This window comes from Chrysemys picta, chromosome 6 (assembly GCF_011386835.1).
Source record: "Chrysemys picta bellii isolate R12L10 chromosome 6, ASM1138683v2, whole genome shotgun sequence".
NCBI classification, from domain to species: Eukaryota; Metazoa; Chordata; order Testudines; family Emydidae; genus Chrysemys; species Chrysemys picta.
The window spans coordinates 40,144,083-40,162,856 of NC_088796.1; the positions used below are offsets into that span (position 1 = coordinate 40,144,083).

General features: G+C 43.1%; 1 protein-coding gene across 5 annotated transcripts in view; it reads left to right on the plus strand.

Annotated features, from left to right (window-relative positions):
* Positions 1-516: 516 nt before the first annotated feature.
* The window catches only part of RNF180 (ring finger protein 180), a 120,983-nt gene continuing 102,725 nt past the window's right edge, over positions 517-18,774 (plus strand). For 3 of the 5 annotated variants that reach the window (XM_005300976.4, XM_005300978.4, XM_065599034.1), the window contains exons 1-3: positions 517-733; positions 6,003-6,141; positions 12,244-12,339. In XM_005300976.4, the coding sequence (XP_005301033.2) occupies positions 6,040-6,141; positions 12,244-12,339 (198 nt within the window). In that variant the 5' untranslated portion in view covers positions 517-733; positions 6,003-6,039. Of the gene's footprint in view, positions 734-1,128; positions 1,240-1,710; positions 1,834-6,002; positions 6,142-12,243; positions 12,340-18,774 lie in introns of those variants that run through there. The other 2 variants (XM_065599033.1, XM_065599032.1) reach the window with 2 other exon arrangements.

The window sequence follows — 18,774 nt, forward strand, 5'->3', positions numbered from 1 at the left end:
TCTACCCCGATATAACATGACCTGATATAACATGAATTCAGATATAATGCAGTAAAGCAGCGCTCCATGGGGGCGAGGCTGCGCGCTCTGGCAGATCAAAGCAAGTTCGATATAACGCAGTTTCACCTATAATGCGGTAAGATTTTTTGGCTCCCGCGGACAGCGTTATATCGGAGTAGAGGTGTATAACTAAACTATTGTTGTATGTCAAGTAAATAAGGTTTTTAAAATGTTTAAGAAGCATCATTTAAAATTAAATTAAAATGCAGAGCCCCCGGGGCCGGTGGCCAGGACCTGGGCAGTGTGAGTGCCACTGAAAATCAGCTCGCGTGCCGCCTTTGCCTACCCCTGGTCTAGATCCCTTCCCTAACACCCATCCCCAGTCGGGCCGGGCTGAGTGAAGAGGCACCGTGCGCTGCCCTGTTGTCTCTCCCTCACCCCAGGAGGCGGAAGCGGCGGCGCGGGGAGGGGGATCAGCAGTTCCAGACGCTAACTGTGTCCCACACTGGAGCCCGCACCCCGTCTCCCAGCTCCCGCAGGCCCCGGTGCAGCAGCTGCTTCCCACCGCCCCAGCCTGCCCCATACCCCGGCCGGAGCGCTTTTCGCTGCTGTTTGTCTCCTGTCTCTTCCCGTCGGCAGCTGTTGCACTCAACCCGGAGTCTCCGCCAGTACCCGGCCCCGCGCCTGCTCTAGCGGCCGGCGCCGCGGCCTGACTGACGGACACCCCCGTCCGGTAAGCGTGGGGCGCTGCTAGCTCCGCCTGGCCTGCTGCCCCTAAGCCGGGGCGGCCGCGCCAGGCGCCAGCCCGGGACACAGCCATCCCCAGCCCTGCGGGGCAGGCCCGGCCTCCGAGTGGGGCTGGGCGGCCCCTCCTGGGGGGTGCGTGGGGTCCGTGACTGGCTGCGGCGCTCCGTGGCCAGCGACGGGCCGGGGCGGGTTTGGCTGCGGGGTCGCTGTCAAACCGGCCGAGTTTCCCGAGGCCGCTACTGGGTCCCCTCCCCAGGCGCCTCCCCTGGGGAGACGAGCCGCAGGTTGCTTGTGTGCTTGGGGAGGGGAAAACCCGCCTGTGGCTCGCTCCACTTACCCCCCACCCTGACCCACTGTCCTGGTTTTTCACATTTGCTGTCTGGTCACCCTACCACGGGGGCTGTGCCTCCAGGGAGCTGGTTGGAGTTCGTGATCTCTCCGCTTTGTGCAATGAAGAAATAGCTCAGCTGTCAGTGGGTCCCCGAGGCCAGCGTGAGTTACCCCGTGATCCCTGGCCTGCACTGCTGATATCAGCAGGCTTGACAAGCTCTATGGACGTGGGGTTCCTTCTGACAAAATGCAATTCAAATGGTTTGTGCCTTCCTGCTGTCAAGATGAAGGGTGGTAAAGACCAGTGAGTTGGGGCTTGTCTAGCGCTACAGCTGCACCACTGTAGTGCTTAAGGGCATGTCTACATTTGCCATTTAAAGTGGAAAAAATCCCTCTTTTGCGCAAAAACCATGGGAGCATCTACACTTGCCAATGACTTTTTGCGATGAAACTCAGAAAACCACCTCCATGAGAGGCATACAGCTCTTACTGGTGATACTTTTGTGGTAGTGTGCAAGTGAAGACATGTTCTTCCAGTTTACAGAACTTCTAGCCTCTGGAGGATATCCCATAGTGTCTAAGTGACCACTCTGGCCAGCAGCTCTGCTGCCAGGTAAACAGACATCCACCTCCCCCTGTAAAGCCCCGGGAGCTTTGAAACTCTCCTTCCTGTTTTCTTGGCAAGTGCTCACTTATCATCTGGCCAGGTGACGATGCCTGCTCCAGGGAGCAATGGATCTCCTGCTCGGAGCAATGGTGAGCTACTGGAGCTGATCAGTGTTTGGGGAGAGGAGGCTGTGAGTTTCTCCATTCCACCTAGGGTGACCAGACAGCAAGTGTGAAAAATCAGGACGGCGGGAGGGGGGGGGGGGTAATAGGAGCCTATATAAGAAAAAGACCCAAAAATCGGGACTGTCCCTATAAAATCGGGACATCTGGTCACCCTAATTCCACCTATGTAACAGCATTATAATATTTTCAGAGATGTCTTCACTAAGCTGTCCACAATGCTTACATCTCGTTTCTGAGAACTTAAACTAATTCAGAATGCACTCTGGTGTATATTAGTTGTTAGAGTTATGCTTTCCAATTTGAATTATTTTGCACTTGTCTATGCTGAATTTTATCTTGCGTTGTATTGCCCAGTTACCTAGTCTTCTCTGGTCCTTTTGAAGGTCCTCATGGTCATTACAAGTCTTGACTAATCTATAGAATGTTATTGGCAAATGTTTTCTCTTCACTATTCACTCCACCTTCTAGGTTGTTAGTTACCTATGTTGAACAATTGTGCTTCAATGATTCTTGGGGTACCTGACTACTAACCTCTCTGCATATAGGGGTGGCTTGAACTTCAGGTTCCACTCATATTCTGGCTATGATTAGCCTTTTAAGTTCACAGTGCTCTTCAGCTAAAGGTTTCTGAACATATGAGACAGTGATTTAAATGTGAAGTTCTCCATTCTATTATTAATTTAAGTCAGCTATTATAGTACAGCACTGTACAATTAAAATTGCTATGGTACTACTGTTGAAGTACTTAACAAAGAAGCAGTCCCCCTAAACACTACTCATTTTAGTATAGACTTTGCAAAATAACAAAGTAATCTATTGTTAAGACTGTACTGTTTTCCCCCTTATCATCCACTTCAGTAAGAATTCGTATTCTGCTTCTGCAAAATACAAACCCCACAGACACATTTGTGCCAAGTCTAGCACTAAAGAAGCAGAGTTCATTATGGGAGATTATATGCAAGCATTTACTTTAAAAAATCCTTTTGTTACACAGATCTTTATTTGCAACAAATTGGGCTATAGGTTGTCTGTTTCCTCCATAGTGAGAACTGAAGAAAAGCACAGGTGTGCAGAACTTTAATAGACCTTCAGGAATTTTCTCATTAAAAACAACTGCTAGGGTAGAATAATACTGCAAACTGCTGTAATTTGTTCCTCCAAGTTATTTATTTCCATTTTTTAAACTATGGTTTGACATAGCTGTACACTAAAGGCATGTTCTGACAGAAAAGGTAGAAAGAAATGAGACAGTTACTGTAAAATTCTTATTATGAATGCATAAAATTAACTAAACTGTCTTTGCATATGGACATGGGGCAGATAAGAAAAATCTGTTTTGAAAATGCTCATATTGTGAAGCAACAAAAAGCAAGTGATCATCTATTTAGCAAAATAAATGATTGAGTGCGTGCCCGATGTTGTTATAATAAGATGGATTCTTTTAATGGTATGAAAAATGAAATGGAGCATAATGTAATATATAGATAAACAGGCCTTGTTTGAATACAGGTAAATGTCAAGGACGAGAGCTTTATTTGGAAACTTCTGAAATACAAATTTGAGCTAGTCAAAGAAACTCAAAACTGTATACAAAGAAACACCCCTAGCAGACCTTATAGATTGGTTGTACTCTTGAGATCCTCATTGGTGCATTGTTGGACTAAATACATAATTATTAATGTATATTATAAGATAGACAAGAAAGACCTACCATCAGTCAAATAGATCAAAGCTAATTTTGTATATTTATAAATGCATAATTTGGAATTACATTTTCACAGTGCATTTAAGGTGTGTTCAAAATTATATTTGCAGCAGCATTCCCTGAGTGGTCGTATTCATTACATTTCAAAACCTGAATTTGAATTGAATACTTTCTTGAGAGAGACATTTAACATTTGCATACCCTTTGACTGCTGCTTTCAAATATGTCATATGCTGATGGGCTATTAAAATAACTGTGTTGACAGTAACTGTGTAGGCAAAACTCAAGATACAGGGATGTCCGGTGTGGTTCAAAGCATTTGCATTTTATTAAATTTTTGCCATGTGTAAGACAAGGTCTTGAATGTGAATATTCTGTTTTTACTTAAATGCACCTACCATGATCTTTCGTTCAACTAATATTGATCTGAAGCTCCTACTTATTACTAATACTATTCTATTAGTTTGTCTAGAAATAAAAGAATACTGGAGTTTTAACATAAGTTCATACTTTACCTGCGGATTGAAAGCTGCAGAAAAATATGAAATGCACTGAAGCGATCTGTCTTATTTCAGTGTCTGAGCATGGGTTGTTTTTTTTAATAGTCTGGTTGTATGTTATAATCATAGTTACCATTTAAGTAAACAGAATATTGTTACAACTAAAGCTTTGGTAAGAGAGCAGAAGCCGAGTTTATTGTGGAGGAAAAAGCAGAATGAAGAGCAAGTACTTCCTGCTGAAACAAGTACTCAGTTTTTGACATAAATACTTGCATCATTTCATCGCGTTTCCTTTAATCAGATGATCTTTCTTCCGAACCCGAGCAGATAGATTACATGCATCCTAGGCTATTGCTTGTTAGAGAGAAATGCAAAGGAAGGCAATAGGCTGTACAAACAATTTGTTAGATATCTCTCAGTGTATTATTAATGAAAAGTCAATAGAAATAAGCGTGAAATTTTTGACTCAGTTGCAAATTGATTGCAGGCACACACAGAATCCTTTCTGTGATCTTTTGCCACTAATTTCAAATGCTGATTTTAATTTCAATGTAATCTTTCAAGGCTTAGAATAGGGATGGCCAGAGTACCATGATCCAGGAGACCTTTAAACATAAATCTTTGGTTTAATTTTCAAGTAGCTGGGCCAAGGAAATCAGAAAAAGCAGGGGACTGGAACAGGAGATGGATTTCTGGGAGGGAAGGGGCAAGGGAGAGTTTTATGAGGTCCCTGACAGAAAGTTTGAAAGAGAAATTGGGATGGGGAAGAGTCTTCAGGGAAGAGCCATAGGGAAGACCGAAGAAAATTATGGAATACAGTGATGAGCAAAGACAGAATATCAAATGTCATCTCTTTCTGGTTGGTGGTGTCTTAATTTAAGTCTCTGTCTTGCAAGTGGGTTGACCCTTGGGCCAGAGTGATGTCCCTGTTGACTGTAATGGTAGGGTTCCTCTCACACAGAGTAACTTGCCAGATCAGAGTTTTAGATAGCAAACTCAATGGGGAAGGGACCTTGTCTTTTTGGTATTCTAAAGAACTATGCAGATATATGGTGCTATATAACTATTTACTCCTGGGGGAAATCTTTGCTACTGTGCAATGCAGAATCTTGCAGAAATTAACATTGTGCAAGCTGAATTTCCTTTCCCTCACAGAAATGGGCTACAGTGCTGTGGGCTGCCACTAGGGGCCGCTGGACCCAGCAGAGCCCAGCTCGCATATAGAAGACACTGCTGAGGGGAGGAGAAAGGAGCTAAAGGGTTCCCGACAGCTGCAGTTCCTCGCATGCCCTGAGGGAAGGAGACAGCGGCATGCAGGAAACTCCACACAAGCCTGGGACTGAGCATCAAGCTATTTCTCCCTCTGGATCCCTGGGCTCTGAGGGGTAGAGGGATAGGTGTCTGGGCTGGGGGACCCAATGGCTGGGGTTTGGGTGTATTGGCTGTGGGGGTCCCATGGCTGGGTTCTGGGAGGGAGGGGTTGTGGGTGTCTGGCACTCCGGCTGAGCTCTAGGGGAGGGAGGAGACAAGGATACAGGAACTGGGCTGTCGTAGGGGTTTCTTTAACTCGTCTCCTGGTGGAATTTTTATGAGTGTCTGTATTGTTACAGACATACTTGCTGACAGGTATTTTGAAATAAATTTTCAAAATAATTGAAACTGGCATGATTATGTAGTATTATTTTGACAAATAAAATTTGCAGAATTTTAAAATATTGTGTGCAGAATTTTTAATTGTTTGGCACAGAATTCCCCTAAGAGTAATTAGCCGGATGAAAAGTACTATATAAAATCAAAGTTGTAATAGTATATGTTGCTAGTGTGAGTAGGGACTGTTCATGTGACTCAGAATCGCAGGCTGACACCCTCTGTAATTTGAACAGATTATAGGTGCTTAAATGAATTATACCTTTTTATTGTCTTTGTAGCTCTAACAGATAAACAGTTGAAGAACCAGACGTTAAAATGAATAGCCTAGAAGTTGACATGCTTCGTTGCTGGAAGTGTAGAAAATACATAGCAAATTCTGATTGCCTCATAAAATGTAATGGAAAACAACTATTTGAAGTAAGTATAGCTTCTTTATTTTCCCATTGCCATTGATTTTACTACCTATATATAATAAGATTCCAGGAATGTCGCTGTGTGTCACTCTGCAGCCAAAATGTCTGTACAGTCAGTGTGAAGCAATGAAAACAGCAACAAGCATGGTTCAGGGCTCTTTCTGTTCGGAATATCACCAGGTTGAATCATCACTGGGTTTTGTTGTCTGTTACCATCCAGATTTTATGTTCTTAGCCATTTTAATTTAACAAATTACTCCTGTGTGGTGTACAGCTACAGTAAGGCATGTATCTATGCCATGCCAAGAGTCTTAGACCAATGCGATGTCAGAGGTAGCATAATCACCACCCTTACTCTACAGCTAATTTGCATACATCCGTTTCATTGGTAATATGAGGGAGACTGCACAGGTGGTAGATTACTTGACCCAACTCCCACCTGCATAAATCAACACAAATCTCCCAGCACAACCCCCCATTCCCCCAGACACAGGAACACAACCCAAACACAACATCACAGTCAGCACACACAGTAACCCCAAATACATATAGTCCCTCACCACAGCACACACCCCTCATTTGCAACCTACACAAATCCACACAATTATCTGTCAACCTGCGCTGGGAGGCTCGCTCCTGCAGGCAGTGTAGACATAACTTTTGTGGCTCTGGGCCCTAAGCCCAGCCCATTTCCTCCACATTTCACTCCTGGCTAGCTTAGGCAGCTCTCCATTCAGAGCTTTTTTCTGGCTTCTGAGAATCCCTTTCTTAGCCTCCTAACTCTCCCCATACAATGCATGGGGAGTCTGGGCACCTAACTTGGGACTGTGAATTGTATTGGGCAGCAGGGAACCTAGGAGATAGGTGCTTCAGTGCATAAGTCCCCTTTGTGAATCTAGACCTTAGTTATTACCTTTATGTTCTGCAGCATGATGAGGGTTGATATGCCTTATACATTTGTATGCTAGCTTGTGTAAATGTAAATATTTTTATTATTCATGTAAAAGTCCAAACCTTTTTTTGAATTCCAATAAACTTGTTGCCTTAATATCTTGTAGCAGTGAGTTCTATGGGTTTCATACTGACAAGCATTTTTAGTAAAGTTAATTTTATATATGCCAGATATTTCTATGTGTCAGATTGACTGCTGCTGTTTACTTAAAAAGGTGGGGCATAGGAAATGTGATAAAAAATATCATAACTCACCAGAGCTGACGCCCCTTCAACAGAATGGCCTACACATTTAAAATACTATTTTTTTAATTCACAACATCTTAATTAAAAATAATCATACAGAAAACAATGGATGAGCACCTCCTGCTGCTTTGCAACAGCAGTTAATTATCAAGCTGTCTTTCCCAAGATATTCACCACCCCACTGACATCTTTTATGATGTTGGATCAAAGAGAAAAGTAAACAGAATACACTATATTGATTTTCTGATGCACCAGAAACACTCCAAAATGCCATGCTTGCCAGTGGAGAAGGATGTAATGACTAGGGATTGAAATTAATTTTCATTCTTTTAAGAGAATAATATAAACAAGATAGCATTAAATATTGCTTTACAGCCAGTCAGTGATCAGAGATTTTATACAGTTACAAACTCACAAAGGCATATTGGTTTCCATAACTACACAATTTAAAACCCTAGAGTCTCATAGGCTATTGTTCTCAGAACTCATCATTCATATGTCCATAAAAATATGGCTGTCTCAATGTATTGATTTTTTCACAACATTATTTATATCTCAGTTGTTAGGCCCAAGTTCTGGCCTGAGGCATATCTGTAAAATGGAGCCCAAACCCGTCTGCAGCCACAGAATCAAATATGAATGCTGAGAAGGGGTAGGGTTGCTAGGTATCCGTTTTTTGACAGGAACGCTCAGTCGAAAAGGGACACTGGCGGCTCCGGTCAGCACCACTGACTGGGCCATTAAAAGTCCTGTCGGTGGCACAGCAGGGCCAAGAACTTACCAACTATCCCTGTGGTAGTGGGAAGGCTGAGAGCCTGATTTTTCATTTATGATAATGCCATTTACACCCTTCTAATCATGTGAGGGGGCCCTAATGTGTGTGTGAATATAATGTACTCCCTCTTTAAGGCCGCTTGACATGGCCAGAGCTGTGTAAAGTGGCCTTAGTGTAAATGAAATTCACCCTGACCGTGTTGTTACAGATGTTCAGGGTCTGGGGAGGGAGGGGGTGTTTGTTAATGTTTTCTGTTTGTTGGCTTTCAAACAAAAGGGGATCTCTCTGATTTAGGATTAGATTAAAATGGATTGTTGGAAGGACTTTAAAATAGAAACTTGTCAGAGTAGGATACAAGATTTTTTCAAAAGAAATAGTTTAAAACTACTGTTGCACTAAAGGGATTATTAAGTACAAAACAGCAGTTAGAATCCTTTTTTTTTGCTGTAGGATTTTTAATAGCTTTTGAAGCGTGCTTAGTTATTATGTTAGAAATGTAGTATGTGAATAAACCCATTCACTGTTTCACAAGAAGAATAGATAAGAATATATTATTTCTTCAACAAATCCATGTAACTCTCATTGAGGAGAATGGGAGTTATGGTAAGTGATTACATTAAGAATTTATTCTGTCCTATACTTTATCATTGGGACTACACTTCAATTTATGATAAAACGATATCTTCCAAGTTTTCCCAATTCGAAAATCTCTTTCACAGTACATTAACTACTGCATCTCAGAATGCCACTTTTGTTATTTCTCATGTTCTGAAGACATTTTTTGTGTTGCCTTTGTATATTCTGTGTTCTTTAATTCTTTAGTTAATTATTTTTAAAGTCCTTTCTAATGATTTGGTGAGGATCTATGATCCCTAAAGATTGTAAAGCAGGGATCGGCAATTGTTTGAATTTGTTCTGAAATGCTATAGCACCAGCATTCTGTCAATTATCTCTACAATATAAATCTTTGCAGTAATTTAGGAGATTATGAAAGCTATTTGGTTCCTAATATTTTAATAATAAAGGAATAAAATAAATGAAATATGAATATTTTCTATTCTTGTCATCTTAGAAAGCAAAATAAAATGCTAACAGAGAGAAAATGTACTACAGTTATGTACAGCAGATGTACTTTTTATTTTCTCTGTATAAAAATTCCACCAGAAAAGTTACTCTGCAGACTGCACAGTTGATAAAACAGCTCATCTAAAAAGAAAGCATTATTGTTATTTTTAAAAATCAACAATTAAACTGCTATTTTAAAAAAAATGTATTAGCTATAGATTTCTTTTATCCATTGACATCTTTCTGGCGCAAACAAAAACTTGACACAACCAAAAGGCAAATGACTATCTAGTAGTGTATCCTGTTACTGGTGTTAAAAAGGAATGTGTGTATATAAATTGTAATTAGTTAACATTAATTGGTCAGTTAAACAACGTAAATAACTTTTCAAGAGTTACTGAAATTACATAGTAATCTTCTCTGGATGGTGCGCTAAAATCTCCCCCCAAAATAATCAGAACTGTTTTGAGTGAATTTGTATGTTAGAGACATAATGCACATAACTTGTTCAAATATGCCATAATACATTCCTGTATGAACCTTTTTGCTATGCACATTTTTGATAGTCATTTAGGAATAATCTTTCTTTATACCGATCTTTTCTCAGAACAGTTAGGGCCAAATTCTGCTTTCAGTAGTGTAAATTCAGAAGTACTCCTTTGAGGGCAGTGGAGTTATTCTGGATATGCACAGTTGTAACTGAAATTGGAAGGCTCGATTATCACCAACATGAAGACCAGAAAATTTAATAAAAAAACCCTCAATCTTGTTAGACTTCAGTCTGGTCAGCATCCCATCTCTGAGGCCTTACCTGTCTGAGGTAGACATAGCTCCTGTTTACACTTAGGGTACGTCTACACTACCCACCGGATCGGCGGGTAGCGATCGATCTATTGGGGCTCGATTTATCACGTGTAGTGTAGATGCGATAAATCGATCCCCGATTGCTCTTCCATTGACTGCTGAACTCAAGCTCGGCAAGAGGCAAAAGCAAAGTCGACGGGGGAGCTGCGGCAATTGACCCCGCGCCATGAGGACGCGAGGTAAGTCGAACTAAGATACGTCGACTTCAGCTATGCTATTCTCATAGCTGAAGTTGCGTATCTTAGGTCGATCTTCCCCCTAGGGTAGACCAGGCCTTAGTGTGCTATAGAAAGTTTGTTTGGAGCAAGGGAATCCAAACTTTCCCACCATATAACGATCTTATTTTTGGAATATCTTTCCTTCTGGTGTATGTTTTAAGAGATGTGTTCTTTCTTTTTCAAAAACATCAACATTTATTGAATGTATTCCTTCACTCAAAAATCTACTCTCTGTCTACTGTTAAGTACATTAACCTTGTTTGCAGTTCTTACTTCCTGTTGCATGTTTTTCTTACATTGCTGCCTTGTTTTATAGAGACATCCTTGGAGCTTTTTAGTTTCCAAAGACTAGGGTTATATATCTTCAGAAAAGAGAGACTTAATTGTCTATTGCTGTCCTTTAAGTTACTGCACGTTATAAGAGATTACCTCTCTCCCGCCTCTACTGAGTTTGAGGTTTTGAAATATTTTGTTACTTTATCATTCAAGTATTTTTAATATTGTGGGAGTAGTTTCACCTCCTTCTGGGAAATGAACTTGTGGTCAGAGCACTGGGGGGCATCAGTATTCCATTGGTGCATGCTGGATGCTTTAGAAATTAGTGCTTAGGGAACTCCCATTTTCATCATTCATAGGAATGTGGAATTGAAACTAGTGCTCTGCTGTGACATGTCAACAGAGGATAACAATTAAAGGTAAATACTTTTTCTGGGACATTGAAAAGCGAGTATTGCGCTGAAATGATAAGTTCATTATCTACAGGTTGTCAGCCAAACTGTTCTTTAAGTACCTAGACTGAGAGAAAGCATTCACTTCAAACTCATGGTGGAAGACATAATGGCAGCTGAATAATAAATAAAGAAGACTTGGAGAGGTGGAAACTTTAGGAACAAATCTTAGGACCAGATACCAAGGTGATGAACATGATATAAACATTTAGATAGAAATCCTGACTCTTGTGCAAAACTGGAGTAAATTGACTTTGTGCAGGTCTTCTCAATGGACCTCAGGAAGAAGACAGAATCTAGTCTTTCCCAGACAGCAGTGCATTAGCAAAGCAATTTTTGTAGTTTCCGGAGCTCCTCCACTAATGGACCGAGGATCTATGTGTAAGGAATCCATTTGCCATGTCTGTGATACCTCCTCTCTTCCCCTATTTCCAGCACAATAGAACTCTACGTGTCCTGCTGAGTTTCATACCTTATACATGCTGCAGTGACTTAGTTCTATGTCCAGTAACTTCAGAATGAAAGGATGGTGGATGGTTGTAATTACTTAAAGTGCAGTTAGTAAAATGTTAACAATTTTAAGGCTCAACTGCTGTCTAGAAATATTTTTAGTTACAAATACTTGTTCATCGCAATTTTGTTTCTTCTTTTTGGTTGTTCACATTATTGCCATTGTAACACAGTAATATACCTTGGTAATACACTTGTCTATACTACAATAACCAGCATTTTAGAAAAACAATTTTAAAACTATTTTTAAGATTATGCAGTGGCCTATTCTGGAACAGATGAAAGAAAGAAAGACAGAAAGAAAGAATTATAAATATATATGACAGATGTTGCCCTGGCAGAGAAACTATTTTTGAAATCAATGTACTAGTACACTTGGTTGTAGTGTAGACAAGGTCAAAACATTGTTCTGCCAGATCAAAAAAAGGCAAAACTAACTTTATATTTTCTCTATGGTACAAAGGAATACGTGTCAGAGAATCTGTCTGCTGTCTGCAGAACCAGAAACACACTGTTACTTAAAGCAGTTACCCGATTACCGGTTTAGTGGGTGCCCCGGGATCTATGGATTTAGCAGTTAGTAACTAAATTAATCGGTCCATGAAGTGCTTTATTTTTTTAAATAGTTGTTATCTCCCCTACCTAATTTTCTAATAATTTCCTTTGTATTTGATTCTAAAAGCTCTATTCTAAGAAACAAATACATACATGAATGTTGATTAACAATGTAATGTGACTTTATTTAACAGAAATCACGTTATTCAGATGCTTCTCAGTATACTTGCAATGTATGGCACATGAACTTGGAAGCTCTTCCAGACTGGGTAAAATGTGCAATAGAAAAGGTAGGTTCCTGGATTTATAAACATAGCATTTGATATTTTATTTGGAGAATAAAGAGGGGCAGCAGGCATTAGTCAGGGCATCATTTCTGATGTATCAGATGGATATACTTCTGGTATCTTGTATAAGGGGGACTGTTTCTTGAGTTAATAACATGTATTAAGGCAGTGGTTCTCAACCAGGGGTACGTGTATCCCTGGGGATACGCAGAGGTCTTCCAGGGTAATCAACTCATCTAGATATTTGCCTAGTTTTACAACAGGCTGCATAAAAAGCACTAGCAAAGTCAGTACAAACTAAAATTTCATACAGACAATGACTTGTTTATCCTGCCCTATTTACTATACACTGAAATGAAAGTATAATATTCTTATTTCAATTGATTTATTTTATAATTAAATGATAAAAATGAGAAAGTAAGCAATTTTTCAGTAGTAATGTGCTGTGACACTTTTGTATTTTTATGTCTGATTTTGTAAGCAAGTAGTTTTTAAGTGAGGTGAAACTTGGGGGTACGCAAGACAAATCAGACTCCTAAGCGGTACAGTAGTCTGGAAAGATTGAGAGCCATTGCATTAAGGTGGCATTGACATATAGTATTTGTTATTGTATTTATTTATTTGCATATATACTAATATATAGAAACAGGATCTTGTTCATTAAATTCATTAAAGTTTGTGAAGCATTCTGATACCATAGTGTTGCATAGCATAAGGAAGCCTATGAGGAAATTAATAATTCTGTCTTCAGAGCAGGGTTTGGATAGTGTTCAGTAAATAAGGCGTGAGGCCACACATTGAACAATGAGGAGGAAACAAAATATTAAATAGCTGCTCATTAGGTGAGTACCGTCCAGTCTGTGCACTGAATGAGACATGGGTCTTATGAACAAAAATAGTATGTGATCATGTAATTAAAGATTGTATCATAATATGCGTGCATAAGGGGAACAAATTAAGGTTGCACAGTCATTTCCTAATTTTGAGTGCTTGACTTTGTAACCTTAATGATGATCTTTTAACAGTTTTTGTGTGTGTAAGTAGACTGAAAAAACAGTAATTCCATCATGTGGCATCACACTGAAATGCACAAGATTAATCAACAAGGTTGGAACCTTTAGTTCTTCTTCGAGTGCTTGCTCATGTCAATTCCATTCTAGGTGTGTGCGTGTCCATGTGCACAGTTGTCAGAGACTTTTGCCTTAGCAGTATCAGTAGGGTTGGCTGTGGCACCCCCTTGAGTGCTGCACCGCCAACCCTAAATCCTCTCAGTTCCTTCTTACCACCTGTGATGGTTAGTTTGAGCTCCTTGTCTTGTAGATCACAAGAGCATTTGTGATTCTTTACAGCCTTTGTTATCTTCTTTGTATATAGTTTGTAGGTACTTAGTTAGCCATTAAGTTAAGTTATTTGGTAGTTAGAGTCCGGGCTGGGACTTTGCCCCGGAGCAGGGCATGCCCCACTCTCCCGGCTTCAAACCATGCTTGTCATTCAACAGGCTGATGCCTATCAGTGCCCCCCATGACAGCTGCTTGAAGTGTTCAGGGAAATCCCATAGAAAGGACAAGTGTCGAATCCGTAAAAACTTTCGACCTATAACCCAAAAGGAGTGGAATATCTGCTTGAGGGCCATCCTCCTGGAGGTTGCACTTCATCCTGCATCGGAGCACTCCCACTCGGACCCCACGCTGAGCACTTCAGCATCAGTGCGGAGCGCACCACTGGCAGGGGTTGCGCCGGTCCCCGTACTGCCAGTCCCCATACCACCGGTACTGGCGAGCTTCCTATCAGAGATTGCCGTGGCCCAAGTCACCTTCTCCCAGACAGTCTCCCAGACTTTGGTCCCTGCCTGGGTGGGGCCGCTCCTTGTCGCAGCACTGGTCCCCTTCCCCTGGTACCATTCATTGGGCAGGCACTATTCCTGGCCCTCGCCTCACTGGTTGCAGACCATATTCAGTCAGCATACTCAGGCCTCGATGGCTCTGCCCTGGTTGCTGGAAGGGCAGTGGTCCAAGTCGGACTGGGAGTTCAGCTCTTCACCAAAAAGAGGTGATTCGCCACCGACTCGTGAGACCAGTGCGTCACCCTCAGCAACAACATGGCAGCAGGAACTGTGGCCCGCTCAATGGCCCTATTGGAACCCGTGGGGCGTGCCAGTAATGCCGGTCCCGTGTTCCCACCAGCCCTCCCAGCTGCTTCGGAGAGGGAGGAGGAACCTGTTCCTTCACAGGTGGTGCAGTCGTCATCGTCATACCCGGACGAAGCAGTGGCGGGTCACTCCCAAACAGGTAGTCTCCCTGATGACTTCAAGTGGCACCGGACCCTCCTTAAAAGGGTGGCTGCTAACTTGAACCTACAGATTGAGGAGATCGCGGAGGAGTCCGACCACCTCTTTAACGTTATATCCTCCTCCACCGCGGCCCGGGTCGCTCTGCCCGTCCACTCAGGGGTCCTTAAAATTGCCAAATTGCTGTGTAAAACCCCCTTCTGCCGACTTCTAAGAAGATGGAAAAGAAGTATTACATCCCTGCAAAAGGGTTCGAATACCTCTACATGCACCCTCCAGCGGCGTCACTGGTTGTGTCTGCTGTGAATGAAAGGGACAGCCAGGGCTATGTTAGTGGCACACCAAAGAACAAAGATGCCAAGAGACTTGATTTATTTGTCAGAAAGATTTATTCAACGGCTAGCCTATAATTAAGGGTGTCTAACCACCAGGCCTTGTTAGGCAGATACAATTTTAAATTGTGGGACTCCTTTAACAAGTTCAAAGAGGCCCTCCCACAAGATCGAGCTCAGGAGTTCGCCGCTTTGATGGACAAGGGCACAGCAGTGGCGAGGGGAGCCCTCTAAATGGCTTGGGATGCTACTGGCTCAGCGGCCAGGGTGGTCGCCTCCATGGTGGCCATGAGGCGCAGGTCCTGGTTGCAGTCCTTCGGGTTGTCCCAGGAGATGCAGGCCACTATTCAGGACCTCCCGTTTGAGGGGGCAGAGCTCTTCTCCGAGCTCACATTCTCAAGGCTCCATGGCCTTAAAGACTCCCTGGCCTCCCTCTGCTCCTTGGGCCTTCACACTCCTCAGCAGGCCAGGAAGCCATTCCATCCTCCGTCTCCTCTGCTCCCATAGTCTAGGTCCTGGAGAACTCCCCGATTGGGTTTCTACAAGAGAAAGGACCGAGGCAAGGGGTCTAAGCAGTGACACCCATCATCTTCCCACCCGTCTGCTCAGCCTGACCCTCCCAGAAACCAGGAAGGCCAGAAGAAGTCGTTTTGAGGGTGCGGTCAGGACTACACCCCAGTCACTTCACTGGATCCATCCTCCCTCTCTTTTCCTCAACCGCCTCTGCCCCTTCTGATAGGTCTGGTCTCGGCTAACCTCGGACCGTTGGGTTACACCCTGCAGTTCGTAGCCGACCCTCCGTCTCACCTCCCTCCCCGTCCCTCTGGAAGGTCGTGTTCTTGGTTACAATAACATCTGCCCACCGGGACTCTGAGATTAGGGCGTTCACCTTGGAACCGCCCTATATGGTCTTTTACAAAGACACGGTCCAGCTGAGGCCACACCTGGTTTTCCTGCCCAAGGTGGTCTCTCAGTTTCATACAAGCCAGAACATTTTCTTACCTGTCTTTTTTCTAAAGCTGCATAAGTCAGAGGAGGAGGAGGAGGAGGAGGCGCGTAGGCTGCATTCCTTAGACGTCAGGAGGATGTTAGTCTTCTACATGGAAAGAACCAAGCCATTCTGCAAGTTGACACAATTGTTCGGCGTGGTGGCTGACAGGATGAAAGGTCGCCCAGTGTCCACTCAAAGAATTTCTTCTTGGATCACCGTCAGCATTCGCTACTGCTACGATCAGGTGAAGGTGCCACCCCCGGCGATTGTAACCACCCACTTGACCAGGGCACAGGCCTCTTCGGCAGCTTTTCTGGCTCAAGTGCCTATCCAGGACATCTGTAGGGTGGCTACCTGGTCATTCGTCCACACATTCATGTCCCATTACGCACTTACCCAGCAGGCCCGTGACAATGCTGGCTTCAGTAGGGCAGTACTACAAGCCACTAAGCTAGCCCACCTCCGAGGATACTGCTTGTGAGTCACTAGAATGGAATTGACATGAGCAAGCACCTGAAGAAAAAATGGTTACCTACCTTTTGTAATGGTTGTTCTTTGAGATGCGTTGCTCATGTCCATTGCATTACCCGCCCTCCTACTCCTCTGTTGGAGTTGCTGGCAAGAAGAAACTGAGAGGGTGTAGGGTCAGTGGCACCTAATATACCGACGCATGAGCGCGGCACTCAAGGGGGCACCACAGCTGACCCTACAGATACCGCTAAGGCAAAAGTCTCTGACAACTGTGCATGTGTGCGTGCACACACCTAGAATGGAATGGACATGAGCAACACCTCTTGAAGAACAACAGTTACAAAAGATAGGTAACTGTTTTATCTATTGCACAGACATCTGTCACTTCAGCTAATTGATAACTCACATCAGCAGTAGGTTGTCATCATCTGCATGGACTGGCACTAGAGGGGTTGAGTCAAACACTTTGTCACTGCGTTTCACAGATATTTGATGACAGCAGAGAAATGGTGAACTCGGGCATCTTGGGTTCCTTTCCAGACTCTACAGAGAAGTGTACTCTAGAGGACACAGACCTTCTGTGTGCTCCCTAAGCTTGACCGCTCTTGCCTGGTCACCACCAAACTGTTTCTGTCCCAGTCCCCTGTCTTTCTCAGCCCTGATCTCAATCCCATGCTCCTTTGCCTAACCAGTCTCAGTCTCCATTCCTCAGGCTTCTCAACACTGTTCCAGTCTCTTTGCTCAGGCAGTCCCAGTCTTCCCTTGAGTTCCATCTGAGTTCCAGTCTACCCCCACTCTCCCAGTCTGTAGCCTTTCCTCCACTCCTGGTTCCGCGTCCAATCTCTCTCCTCTCCCTCCTGGACTCCAATTGTTTTCTCCCTCCCTGACTTCTTTTCTTAGTTTTTTTTTTATCCAGCTAGTTCCAGTTGTCCCTCTGCAACCTAGCTCCTTATCAAAATCTGTCTCTCCTTTCACCCGCTCCCCAATTCTCAGTCCTAATCTCTCCGCTCCCCCTACTCTAAAGCATAGGGGTACTAGAGCTTGTTAAAGTAAAGGTCTCCAGAAAATTTTTTAACATTACAAAACAATTTATTTTTCCTTAACCTCGTTCCCTGAAATGGCTATGCCATTTTGGCTGAAACTTCCCAAAAAAATTCAGCCTGAGGCAGACACTAGTTATGGAAACTTTTTGCCCAAAGTTTGTCAGAGTTCTAAGTAACAAGCTGAATAATGTAAAAAGCAACAGAGGGTCCTGTGGCACCTTTAAGACTAACAGAAGTATTGGAGCATAAGCTTTCGTGGGTGAATGCCCACTTCGTCAGACGCAAGCTGAATAATGGGAAGTGTCAGGCAACCTTAATAATAGGCAGTGCTACCAGCTCCTCCTATAATATAACTTTAGGTTCCTGAGTTAGAAATATCTAGCCTACATCTATAATGTTGTCTAATCAATTGGGCCTTAATCCTGCAAACACTAAAACGTATGTTACTTTACTCATACAAATAGCTCCATTGAATAAATTAATATATTAATTTGAACTACTCCATTCATAAGTAATGAATGTGCATGAGTGTTTGCAGTATTGGAGCTTTGGTATGTATTTCCCTTAAAAAAGAAGCAGTGACATAATAATGAAAAAATATTGTTGATAATTTCACTTAATAACTCCATTTTAAAATTCGCTGCTTAGAGAATGTGTTTTAGTACCTACAATGTTCAGCTTACCTTTACTGATGCCAGTTCTGCTATGGATTTTTCATTTTTAGTGTATTTGCTTGTACCTTACATTGTTACTTAAAGTACAAAATAACTCTTTTGAATTTGTCTGATAAGTGGAGCTTTATTCATTTTTTGTGGGAAATCTCTTCCCTCTGTGTTTGGTACACAAAAGGTGTATCAGCACTCAGAAAACTTAAGTGTGAAATTACACCGGCTAAGTCACAATTAGTTTGTGGACTGATCTAATCATTTTAAAGAGTCTAAGGCAGGGGTCGGCAACGTTTGGCATGTGGCTCGCCAGGGTAAGCACCCTGGCAGGCCGGGCCAGTTTATTTACCTGCTGACGCGGCAGGTTTGGCTGATCGCGGCCCCCACTGGCCGCCGTTCGCCGTCCCGGGCCAATGGGGGCAGCAAGAAGCGGCGCGGGCGAGCGATGTGCTGGCCGCGGCTTCCCGCCGCCCCCATTGGCCCGGGACGGCGAACCGCGGCCAGTGGGGGCTGCGATCGGCCGAACCTGCCACGTCAACAGGTAAATAAACTGGCCCGGCCCACCAGGGTGCTTACCCTGGAGAGCCGTGTTCCAAACGTTGCCGACCCCTGGTCTAATGTTTTATTAGTGATTCAGTACCATCCTCAC